General features: G+C 44.6%; 1 protein-coding gene across 1 annotated transcript in view; it reads right to left on the bottom strand.

Annotated features, from left to right (window-relative positions):
• The window catches only part of GNPAT (glyceronephosphate O-acyltransferase), a 58,765-nt gene that overhangs the window by 8,337 nt on the left and 38,711 nt on the right, over positions 1–11,717 (bottom strand). The window contains exons 5-11 of the mRNA XM_006902891.1: positions 9,995–10,122; positions 9,548–9,623; positions 9,158–9,309; positions 8,906–9,036; positions 7,760–7,983; positions 4,296–4,538; positions 2,745–2,824 (exon numbers count right to left, since the gene is read on the bottom strand). Of these exons, the coding sequence (XP_006902953.1) occupies positions 2,745–2,824; positions 4,296–4,538; positions 7,760–7,983; positions 8,906–9,036; positions 9,158–9,309; positions 9,548–9,623; positions 9,995–10,122 (1,034 nt within the window). The remainder of the gene's footprint in view (positions 1–2,744; positions 2,825–4,295; positions 4,539–7,759; positions 7,984–8,905; positions 9,037–9,157; positions 9,310–9,547; positions 9,624–9,994; positions 10,123–11,717) is intronic.

The raw sequence follows: 11,717 nt of genomic DNA, 5'->3' as shown, positions 1-11,717 counted from the left end.
ACTGGGCCGACTGGCAGCATCATGACTAGTGAAAAGATTGAGATTGTTAACAAATTTAGTTTGCTTGGCTCTACAAGCAACACTCTCGATATCAGCAGCCAGGAAATCAAAAGACAAATTGCAGAAAGTCTGTTGTCAGGGACCTCTCTAGAGTATTGAAGTGCAATGATGTCAGTCTGGAGACTAAGGTGCACCTGATCCAGGCCATAGGCTTTGTAATTACTTGCTATGCATCAGAAAGCTGGACACTTACTAGGGATGACAGAAAGAAAACTGATGCCTTTGAGCTGGGGTTCTGGAGAAGAGTACTGAATATACCATGGACTGCTAGACCAAACAAACTCATCCTGAACAGGGTGAAACCAAGCTACTTCACAGAGGCAAGGATTCTGAGGCTTCATCTGACATACTTTGGGCATGTTACAAGGAGGAACCAGTCCTTGGAGAAAGACATCATGCTTGGTGGGTGGAGGGACAGTGCAGGAGGGGAAGACCCTCGATGAGATAGATTAATTCAGTGACTGGAGTTATTAGGGTAGGTGTATCAAAGACAATAATTTTAGCACAGGATAGAGCAGGTTTCAGGGCTATTGTACACAGTACTGCTAAGAATAACAAGTGACTTGATGACACATAACAACAACAATAACAAGGCTTCTACTTCCTGGTGGTGTGGTTAGGTACTGGCTACAACACAGCCACCCTATCAACAATGGATATGAACCTTGCCATATATGGTTATATATGTTATATATGGTTATATATAGTTAGTTGTAAAATAGGCAAAAGTTCTCTTTCTACAGCTAAGAAGCCTTTTAGTATAGATTTAAACAAGAATATTAAAGACTAGTAAATATTTACCTTAATTTTATTTCATAAACCAAATACATACCATATGAGTACACACATCCACTCCCTCCTTTAACACAGAAACAGCCTGGTCTGAGAATAATAGTAACCTACCCTCTGACCACAAAACAATGACATGTATCAAGTTCTCTTCCATTATCCCACAATTGGTTCACTCTATCATTACGACTGAGATATAAAGAATTATGGAAGTAGTTTCCACCTCTTCCTATTAAGAGAATTAGGATGATTTGGTAATGATGCAGTCTAGTTCATGAATACATGTGCATTAAGTCAACAGTGTGACTCCCTGTCTGTGGCCCACATGAAGAGAATGACTTTGAAAAGGCAAGCACGGCGAGATAGGGACAACCCCAAATCTGGTCAACAGGTAAAGTCTAATAATAAACAGCATATAAACAGCTGAAATTCAGAAAGCAAAACCATAAACCAGCTGTCTCCTGTTTGGACAAGATAGCAGAGCATAAATGGCAGAAGAATCGATGCCTCTAGGACGAGGGAGGAGGGCCATGACATGACATCTGAGTGCCCTCTGTGGCTGTGGATAGTCACATGGTGTCATCCAGCAAACGTTCTAAACTGGCCATGTTTTCTTACATGTTCATCCTAGTTTAGGTTTCCAAAAGAGCACGTCTCGAGAGAAAGAAATGGGCTGTCAGTATGATCTCTTTGGCCTATTTGACAAGTTATTACTTGTCACAAACAGCTTGATGAACTTGACTGAAACAGGCAGGCCCTTAAGACTGAATGCTGAGCTGACAAAACCCAGCAAGGACAACACCCTGGCTGAGAAGGAATATGTGGCACAAGGCAGACTCCTCAGGTGCAACAAAGAACCATCCAGAAGCGACACCCTGGGCACCAGCAGTCTGGAAATGAAGAGATGTGTTGCCCTGACAAAATCTGCCACAGACCTCTCCAAAGCGCTAAAGAGCAGTGATGTCAGTTTACAGGTCAAGGTGTGCCTGATTTAGGCCAGGGTCTTTTTAATCACCTGCTTTGCATCTGATAATTGGACAATGAATAAGGATGAGAGAAGAAAATCAAGGTCTTTGAGCTGTGGTGTTGGATAAAGGTATCATATATCCCATGGACTGCCAAAAGAACAAACAAATAGGTCTTGGAGAAAATACAGTCAGGTTGCTTGGTGGAGGTAAGGATGGTCAAGCTTCGTCTCACATACTTTGGGCACACTGTTAAGAGAGACTATTTTTTGGAGAGGGACATCATGCTCGGAAAGGTGGAAGGTCAGTGAAAGAGAGGAAGAGTGTCAACAGGGTGGACTGACACCATGACTGCAGCAATGGGTTCAAGTATGTCAGAGATGGTGAGGTCGGCAGAAGATAGGACAGGGCTCAGATCTGTTTTTCATAGGGGAGTCCTTCAGGGTACCACACAATCTCACTGCTGTCATGTCAGAACCAGCTCACAATGAACTTCTAACATTTCTATGACTGTACATCAAAACGGAAAGAGACTGACCAGCTCTTTCCAAGGAGCCAACGGTGGGTTCAAACCACAGCCTCTTGTCATCAAAGTTTCCTCCAGAGTACACAAGAACCCCCTTCTGTTTACTCTCTCAGACTCTAGGCTTCTCTTGCAGAGGCATGCGCGTACTGGCTCCCAACAAGATGAGCAGGTCACAGGAGCACCTGGGCACCGTCTTCTCTTTACTTTCTCACTAATAGAGGTGGCTGTGACAGACAGCCCTGAGCACTCAGAGGATGACCCTCATCTAACTGCATAGTACCCACTCATCTGAGCTCAAGCTGGGCATGGTGAGCATCACTGCCCAAGCATCTTCTCTGAGCCGGCCAGGCCACTCGCCATGACCACCGGATCTCACAGCACTCTCTGGTTGAGGGGATTTTTACCTTTAGTGCATTTCCTGGGAAAAAGATGAACTCATCTGAGAAAACATCGCGGAGGAAGTAAAAGTGACTGTAGACATCCTCTGGAAAGAAATTATAGGAAATTACACTACTGCTTTTTAAGGTTTCAGAGACTACCAAAAGTCCACAATATCCCCAGTATTCAAAGGTTTATTTTTACTCATATTGTTGTTATGTGTTACTGAGTAGGAACGGACTCAAAGCTGACCCTTCTAGCGGGTTTTCAGAGGCTGTAAACTGCATGGGAGACTATCCATCTTTTCCCCACAGAGCAGCTGGTGGATTCAAAGCATGTGCATTTGGGTTGGCAGTGCAGTTCCTTACCACTAGGCCACCAGAGCTCTCTGTTCATAGGGACAAGAATTAAGCCCCTAAAGGAAAGGAAACCCAATCTAACGCTACTTTCAGGGTAAACTATCACTTAGAATGGTTTCAAAGGCTGAGTCTAAACTAGGCTCATTCCTCAAGGCCTCAGGGCAGTCAGTGCTAATGAGTGACGTACCACCTTCCTTAGGACCCGGTACTTCACTGCCCTCTGTCCCAACTGCTCCCTGCAGAGAGAGAAAGGAAGCCGCTTCTTGATTTTCCTTTACATTTCTATTTCTGATATTTGTACTGTGCTCTGCATTAGAATATGCCAGAATGTAATGACAGAAAACAATGTCCACACACATACACACACACAAACACGCACACAGAGGCTAGCTGTGCCTGTTCATCCAGAGGACATGCCCTAGACCTCTCCGCCTCTGAGCCATGCCCTCAACAGATTCCCCACAGGAGCATGTGGCCACGAGACACAAAGCCCTGTCTCCGTCTCCGTCCAGTTCACATGAAGCTCACTGCACTCGTGGGCCTCTCAGGTATTCGTGAACTCCAGTCTAACAAATCATACTTAGCTACAGCAAAATGTAAGCTTTTCCTTTTCTATGTCCTGAATGAACTTCCCCGGGGTCCTCAGAGGCACCACCCAGGGCTGAACATCTACACTGAAACAGTGCCTCTTGGCTGAGCTGGGGAAGCCCCAGAGCTTTCGGAAAACAAAAAGCAGATAGAAGTCTGGCTCGTACCTCAGACCAAGTATGCAGAGGTCTCAGGGGTGGGCTCCCTCCCTCGCTGATTCTCAACTGCGGCCTGGGCAGAGCCCTATCGGCTCTTAAAGAGCAAGAGCTGGGCTTTGCTCAGGTTCACCCTGTTGTCTCATCTCAGTTGTGGCTGTGCACACAGCACACGCACCTACACCTGGCACTCATTCCCTGCCTGCTATAGAAAAGCACCTGTGGGCCGACTCTGGATTCTTTTCTAAGAAATCACGTAGCTTGAGGGGGCTATTCCCTCTTATTTATGAAAGGAGAAACTTAGATTATAGGACTTCTTAGGTCTCTCCCAATCTCAAAGTTTTCAAAAGCTGGTATGGATTATTCATGCTATGTACGCAGCCAAGCATCAAAAATGCTTTCTATCTGGTGCCTTACAATAAGCCGACTGTTCAGAACACACTCAGGAGTCAAAATCATGACCCTCAACCTTTACCTTTCCTGCACCCGCGTGCCATCTGCAGGGCTACAGCTACTAAGGATGGACGTACAAAAACGTTGAGCAGCTGGTTCCTATAAGCTGAACACATGAGGAGCATGATGTGCCGGAGCATCAGGCCTTCAACCACCTCTGACTCTGTGGAGACCATCTTCAGGACCACCTCGTCGTCTGCAAGAGACGCGATGTTGGAGTGCAGAAGGATGCTGGACTGGACAACTTCGTCAGCAGGCTTGTTATCTACACAAGAGACAACATATTCAGGAGCTGGAGACGTGAGATAACCACTGTGGGGAGCTCCAGGCCTTGAGTGCACAGACCCTTGTGTCTCCAAAGAGAAGTCTCTTCTGGTGTCAGGGCTGGTATGGACCCATTACAATACTGACTCTGTGTGTGCAGGACTTTTAAAGCCCTGCTTCGTAAATAAGGCCTTTTTCTAGGAGCATACCTTTACCTTTCCCCAAATCTATCAGCCATTCTCAAACGTACACCAACTCTAACCTGAGAAAGAGGGGATAAATAATGTATACTACCCTCAGTGACTAGAGTAATCGGGATGGGTGTATCAGAGGCAATGCGATTGGCACAGGATAGAGCAGGGTTTAGGGCTGTTGTACACAGGGTCGCTATGAGTCGCAAACGACTCGACGGCACATAACAACAACACTGAAACAGATGAGGGAGAGAATTGTCTAAAAGGGATATATGATTAGGTATATGTCATGACAGGAGTTCAGAATGAAGGCTTCACAATGGAGTGGACTTAGGGGGGAGGGACTATATAAAAATGGAATAAATTTTCTTTTACTTTTCAAAGAGAAGAGCAAATTGGGGAGGGCGGGGTGGGCAGGGAGAAAAGTGCAACAATGAACGAATGGAAATCCAAAGTCTCTGTAAACTTTCACTAAATTAAAAAAAAAATTAAGAGTAGTTTTTTTTAATAGAGAAATCAGATGACTAGAAAAATAGCATGTACGTGAATCAGACAGTAGTTAGTGAGAATGTCCATGATGAGTGTAAGAGTACTGAATTTTAAGGGAGTTCTGTTGGCCTAGAAATAAGGAGTTGAGCTGTCAACCCAAACACAGGTGGTTGTGACCGACTAGCTGCTCCAGAGGAGAAAGATGGGCAATCTCCTCCTGTGTGTTTACAGCTCTGGCAACTTGCTGTTGGGCCAGCTGTGAGTTGGTTCTGATCAGTACATGACAACCACCTTCATCACCACCCTATTTTACACAGTAAGGAATGCATCCATAGTTGTTTTATCCAACCAAGCCCTCCTCCCATAGTATTTTTGTAAGATACTATCCTAATTTGTTTCACAGTAACATATGGTAGGTGGGGGAGAATAGCATAACATGCTTTAAGAAGCATCTTGGCAGAGGGTATGGGTGACAAAAAAAAAAGGAAAAAAGTATAGCTAGAGTTTTTTCTTCTTAGCCTCTAAGCACATAACCATCATGACATTGGAGACACCTTAAAGTGGACTTGAAATAAATCCTCTGCAGGTGGTTCCTAGGGGAATTCTGAGAGGCATCGAGCAGCACAGGCCTCAGTAAGCAGAGCTGTCCTCCTATCATGACGACTAAGGCACAGAGCAGACAGGTCTCAGTAAGCAGATGACCTCCCATCACGGCAACTAAGGCACTGAACTAACACAGGTCTCAGTCAACAGGCAACTTCCCCTCATGACAACTAAGGCACCTAGCAGACAGGTCTCAGTAAGCAGGGCTGACCTCCCATAACAACAAAGGCAGCAAGGCCCTCAGTAAAGGTCACGTCAGCCCTACCGATCTTGCTTCACATCTGACAGCTGGCCAATAAGAGGAAAACTGATGCCTCTGAGTTGAAGTGAAGAAGAGTGCTGAGTGTATCATAAACTGATAAAACAAGTGTATCTTGGAAAATGTGCAGTTAAGGTACTTCTTGGAGGCAAGGATGGTCTTACATACTTTGGGCATGAGGGGCCAGTCCTTGGAAAAAGACATCATGCTGGAAAAGGTGGAGGGTCAAAGAAAGAGAGGAAGACTCTCAAGGAGACAGACTGACAAAGTAACAACTATGGGCTCGAGTGCTTTGGAGACGGTGAATATGGCACAGGGTTCAGATTTGCTCTTCACCAGGTTGCTAGGAGTGGATAGTTGACTTGACAGCCCCTAACACCAGCACCACCGCATGGAGAACAGATGTCTGCTGTATCTCCCTTTGCCTAATGTTTGCTGACATTCAACTGCTGACTCTGTGGGTGGCTCCTCCAGCAGACCTCCTAGCTCCATCAGGAACTGGGTTAGTCTTTACAGCTCATCACTGGTCACCCTGACTCCCTGCTTTTCCCTGATGGGTCCATCTTGGAAAGTGACACCAGTTTGATCTTTCAGAGCCAATCTGAGCCAGTCCTTCTCTGGTCTCCTCTCCTGATTCCACTGTCTATAAACACCAAGCCAGGACCATGGCATGTGGGGCTATGTGATCCAGCGATCCACATCCTTGTTGTCCACAACTCTTCAGCTCAAACAAGTCTGAATGCCTAGCTTGCTCCTATGTTTGAATTCTTTCACAGTGAAGCTCCTTCCCAGGGACCACCTATTTATTTTTCCGTCAAGATGGGCTCAAATATCCCCTCTGTGACCTCTTCCCTGACTGAAGGCACTTCGTACCCAGGATTCACAGCCATGTGGATTAACCAGAGCCCTTTGCCTTTATTTCACATACAGCTCAACCCACCCACCTGTACCCTCTGTAAACTAGGGGATCCTCAGGAACAGAAATGACATCCTAGTGAACTGTGTGTCCACGGGAGTAAACAGCACTGGGTAGACTAGGCACAGGCTAGATGAGCGAATGGTAGGCACTTGAAGAAAGGAGCACATAGTGTTTAAAAGCAGTATCCTTCCTACTGTATAGTTTCTCCAGTTTGAAATCAAGAGACTGGAACATTAACCACTGCCTTCTACATTTCAAATTGCCAGTGTGTATTATTTAATCAAGGTGGTTTCTACAAAGTAGATATGAAAGATTGTATAAAGTTCCAGAAAAATGATTTCTTTGTCTTTACAACCTAGTGAGGCAAATGTGTCCACAGCTGCAAATCAGACATTAAAAGAGAGCTGGGTTTGGAGGGAAGAATATGCAGAAGACAAAGCATTCACACTTTTATTCTCAGCTCTGCAACGTCCAAGGAGATGATTCTAATTCTCAAGCTATCTAAAACCTAGCAAGGAAAATGGCATGTAATCAATCATTCTCAATAACCAACATGCTTGGGTTCAAGGCTGTACAGTGATTAAAAAACAGACAAAACCCACCAAAAACAAAAGATTAGATTTTCTTTCTCATTGAGCAATGTTTTACTCGAAGTCTGGCATAGACTTCTCTTCCCAGGCCATAACTTTTCCAAATCAAGACATGAACAAGGAAACAATGCAGTGCTGGAGCGTCCAGCAGGTGGTGCAGCCACATACCAGGCCAGGCGAGGAATCCTCCAAAGGTCTGCGCCAACCCCTTCAGCCACAGGGTCTTAGTCACCAGAGCATCAAAGCTCACAGATGGCAGGTTCTGCAGCAGGACCGTAACTATGAGGGTCCATGGGCTCAGAACCATCTTTTCAATCTGCAGAAGCTGTATCTTATAGGCAACTTCAGTGACGAAGGCATACATGCTCTCTGATTGTCTCTGAGGAATGTACCTGAAAGAGAACACAAAGCAGCCAATCACAGTTCCGCTACCAGAAATCAGCCAGTCACAGGTCTGCTACCTAGAAAACAGCCAATCACAGGTCAATAGCAAAGGGGAAAGACAGACCCTTCTCTGTGGATACACAGGATGGCCTACACCAGAGAGAACTGGTAACCCAACAGAAATGCTTCTCACACCTAGGAGGCAACTCTGCTTCCAAGGCCTAGCAGGGTCAAGGCCCCAGAGCTGTGTGGGGCTGTGAGAATTACAGACAGCTTGGGAAGGGCACGGTGGTCTTGGAGGGCTGGCAAGCGCAGAACTCTCTGTCCCCTTTGGTCCCACTTCTCTAAATGAAGAGAGTGCAAATAATGAGTACCTGTTCCTTCATCCTGGGAAAACATACACCACCACCACCCCCAAGAAACCAAATACATTTATGAACTGATAAAACTATCAATGTCTTGAGAATAAGGTCTCAGTTCCACTCATGATTTTTATCCAATCCTTTCCTGGATCAGAAATTACACTAAGCACACACTTTGACTGCTCAACCAACAATACTCCACAGTTTCAGTGCATACACTGGTCTAAAAGGAATCTTAACACTTTAACTTAGTAAGGGCTGGTTCCCTGGGAAGAATGATCATTATTTTTTACTTGCCATATCTGACACATAATCTTGCAGCTAATTACTTTTGAGCAAATTCTTCTTTAAGAAATTTTCCACTGGAGAAAATGTAATGATAGCACTATATTTTGCTGTGTGACTGCAGGTAAATCTCAATCTGAGAAGTGGTCAATTCAAGAGTCACAACACAAACCTTTAGATTTTAATGCTCATTGCTATGTAAGCTCATAAAGCATAGAGCCTTACTGGTAAATGCTATGCTAGAATGGCTTTTACAATGATACAAAACCACATAGGTTTATACCTTGGAACCAAGTTATATGGGCTCCGGTCCATCTTTCCAGCTGCCAGAGATCGAACTGAGATGGGGTCTCCAAAGTACACATGGATATTTCCAAAATTTTCAGAAAGAATCTTCCTGGCTTTTAACAACCCCTACCAGCAGAACAACAGAGAAAAGGAACACAGAAAGGAGAACATTTAGAAAACTGAGGGTGTCTAAGTGAGAAAATCATCAAGCTGCAAGTGAACTGAAACCAGGCTATCCTTTACATACTGTTGTAGATTCCTTAGGCTTAGGGACCCCGAGCAGCTCATATGCATAAAGAGTTTCTTCCAACATCTTGTCATAACTGATACTGATCGGAACAAGGTAGGTATCAAAAACTTCTCTTTTGAAAAATGGCTCCATTACAATACTCAGAAGACCTATAAACATAAGGGGAAACATTTCATCATCAGAAAACAGGGATCCCTAGAGAGACAATGACTAACAGGGTATATTACACGAACAAGTCCATAAATATAAACACTTAAGCTGGAAGAAATAGGTATAAAGAAAAGACTCTCTTGCCAAAAAGTGTCGAGTTTTATTTAGCAGGCTGATGCGGCCGCACGTAAGTTCTGACCATGAAGGCGGTGGTCTTCTCGTCTGCGAGGGACCTACCAAACTTAGGAGTCAGCGTCTTCGCAGAGCGGCTTCTGGTCCCTTCGAGGAAAAATTCAACAGGAGCATAACCCGTCTTTAAAGAGAGAACACAAACAAAATACAACACAAAGCCCGTTGCCTACTCTCTAAATGACAAGTGCATCTTCTGTTTTTTCCCCCCACATTCCACCCCTAGTCCTCTGAAAAAACAGCTCACAGTGTGGGTGAACAAAAGAGCCTCAGATGAAACCACCACTTAGGGTAGATGCACATTCCCTGAAGGAGAAATCCTACTGAAGCAGCTCCTCCAGAAGGAAATGTTTAAATAACATCTTAGGAGCAAACACCAGGGAAAACAGAGTGTAATGTGCAAGGACTTAGTAACTGTCTTAACATAGTCTTCACATACTCAGAGAAGAGAGCTACAGTGTGGTGTAGAAAAACTATGTATCTGTTTGCATTTACCCGTAACATGGTCTTCACATACTCTGAGAATACAGCCCAGTAGAGCTTATTGCCACCAAAGGTACGCCGCATGAAGAAGGCGCCTGACATTCGTAGAAGCTCACCAACCATTTTCATTCCCAGAAAGTCTGAAAAATAAAGGAAGGGTCAATGTCGATTTGCAGACTCTGAAACTTTCCAGTGTTTTAAACCCAAACACTCTAAAGCAATGCATCAAATATGGGAGACACACCCAAGAAGTCAACTGTTACAGTTTCCAAAATTAAGAAGGTGACCTCCAATAGCACTATGGAAGAGAAGGGACTGTGTGAGGTGGGTGATCACTGAGAACCACAACAAACAGCAAAGCACTGACACTGGAATGGCTGGGGACAAGGAGCAGCAGTGTGATAACCTTGACTGTCCCACTACACAATGCCACATGGACAGCTGCTGAGCTTGCTGATGGGCCAGTACATGCCTATCACGCCCTGTACAGCCAGACTAAGCCAATCCTCGCCTTCCAGCCACTAGATAAAAATACCAGCCTTGTTTTAGTGCAACAGATTAAACAAAAGTCTGGAATGAGAAGAAAGGTTCTACAATCAGTTATTAAATAAGCATTCCCCCCACTGTCCCTAACTTTAAAGAACTTCACATGTCTAGGCAGTTGAAAATGCTTTTAAAGTATTTAAGTTCATGGGCACTTTTCACCTGTTTATGGCATTCATCAACAAAGGTTTCCACTCCAGCTTTCCTGGCTGCCTTCAAAGCACTTGTATAGCTTAGCAAATCTATTTCTAGGAGTCAACCTGGCAGGAAGGACATGACCAACATGAGAAGAAACTGCTGCATGACCAAGGCTGTGTGTGGATGTGTGGACAAGAAAACTCCTCATAGGATGGGTTCCTTGCTGTGGGGGTGTAGGGTCAGTTTCACGGACAGCCTAGTGGACTAGCCTGATAATGTGCTTGGTTGGTTGTGTTCTACTCCTAGGTTTTTACACAGTGCCAGGGTCTTCCAAGCAGCCATCCCAGGCATAGATGGTCCCCAGCTGCCTGGATAAACAGAAGAATCAGGACAGGAGGAATCAATAGAGTATGAGGCTAACACTCCACTAACAACTAGATCTCTCAGCCATGAGAATGGACATACTCAGCTACCACAACTGGACTTTCTGATCAAAAACACAGAGGACATGCTCTGCTCCAGGCTCTTCTCTGTTGGTGCTGACATGTCTCTATTCTCTGTTCACTTTTTTGATCCCTTTCATATCTCAAGAAGTGAGGGAAGCCGAATATCAAATTTAATAATAGTAGACCAAATGCTGTATCAGGTAAATGAGGGAGGCTTAATACAAGCTGAAGGTCACCTTGTGACACTAGGGCGTTCCCTAGGAGTCAACATTGTTCTTAGTTTTTATCAAATGAATCCCTCCCTCTTGAGATTAACATAAAGAGGAACTTGGCCTTATCTGTAAAAGATTTCACCATTATCCTTTGTTTTGTACTGCCTTGTTTTTCTATATAAAGACTCAGAGAAGCGTGGCTCAGGGCCTTCAGTCATGGGAACTGTTGGCCCCCTGTTTTTCACACTCTCTGTTCTATATCATTCCTGGCTGTTTGTCTCTTTATTATAAATTTATTCTATTCTTTTGGACCCTTGGTCTGCAACATTCTGGCGCCCGAACTTGGGACAAGGTGGTGGTTTTTCTTTGGATAAGGTGGTGGTTTCTGTTTCTTTC

Source organism: Elephantulus edwardii, unplaced genomic scaffold (genome assembly GCF_000299155.1).
Source record: "Elephantulus edwardii isolate Elephantulus edwardi_28Jun2011 unplaced genomic scaffold, EleEdw1.0 scaffold00466, whole genome shotgun sequence".
In the NCBI taxonomy this organism is placed as follows: Eukaryota; Metazoa; Chordata; class Mammalia; order Macroscelidea; family Macroscelididae; genus Elephantulus; species Elephantulus edwardii.
Note: the sequence above shows the minus strand (reverse complement) of the source record. Positions and strands in the feature narration are given on the sequence as shown.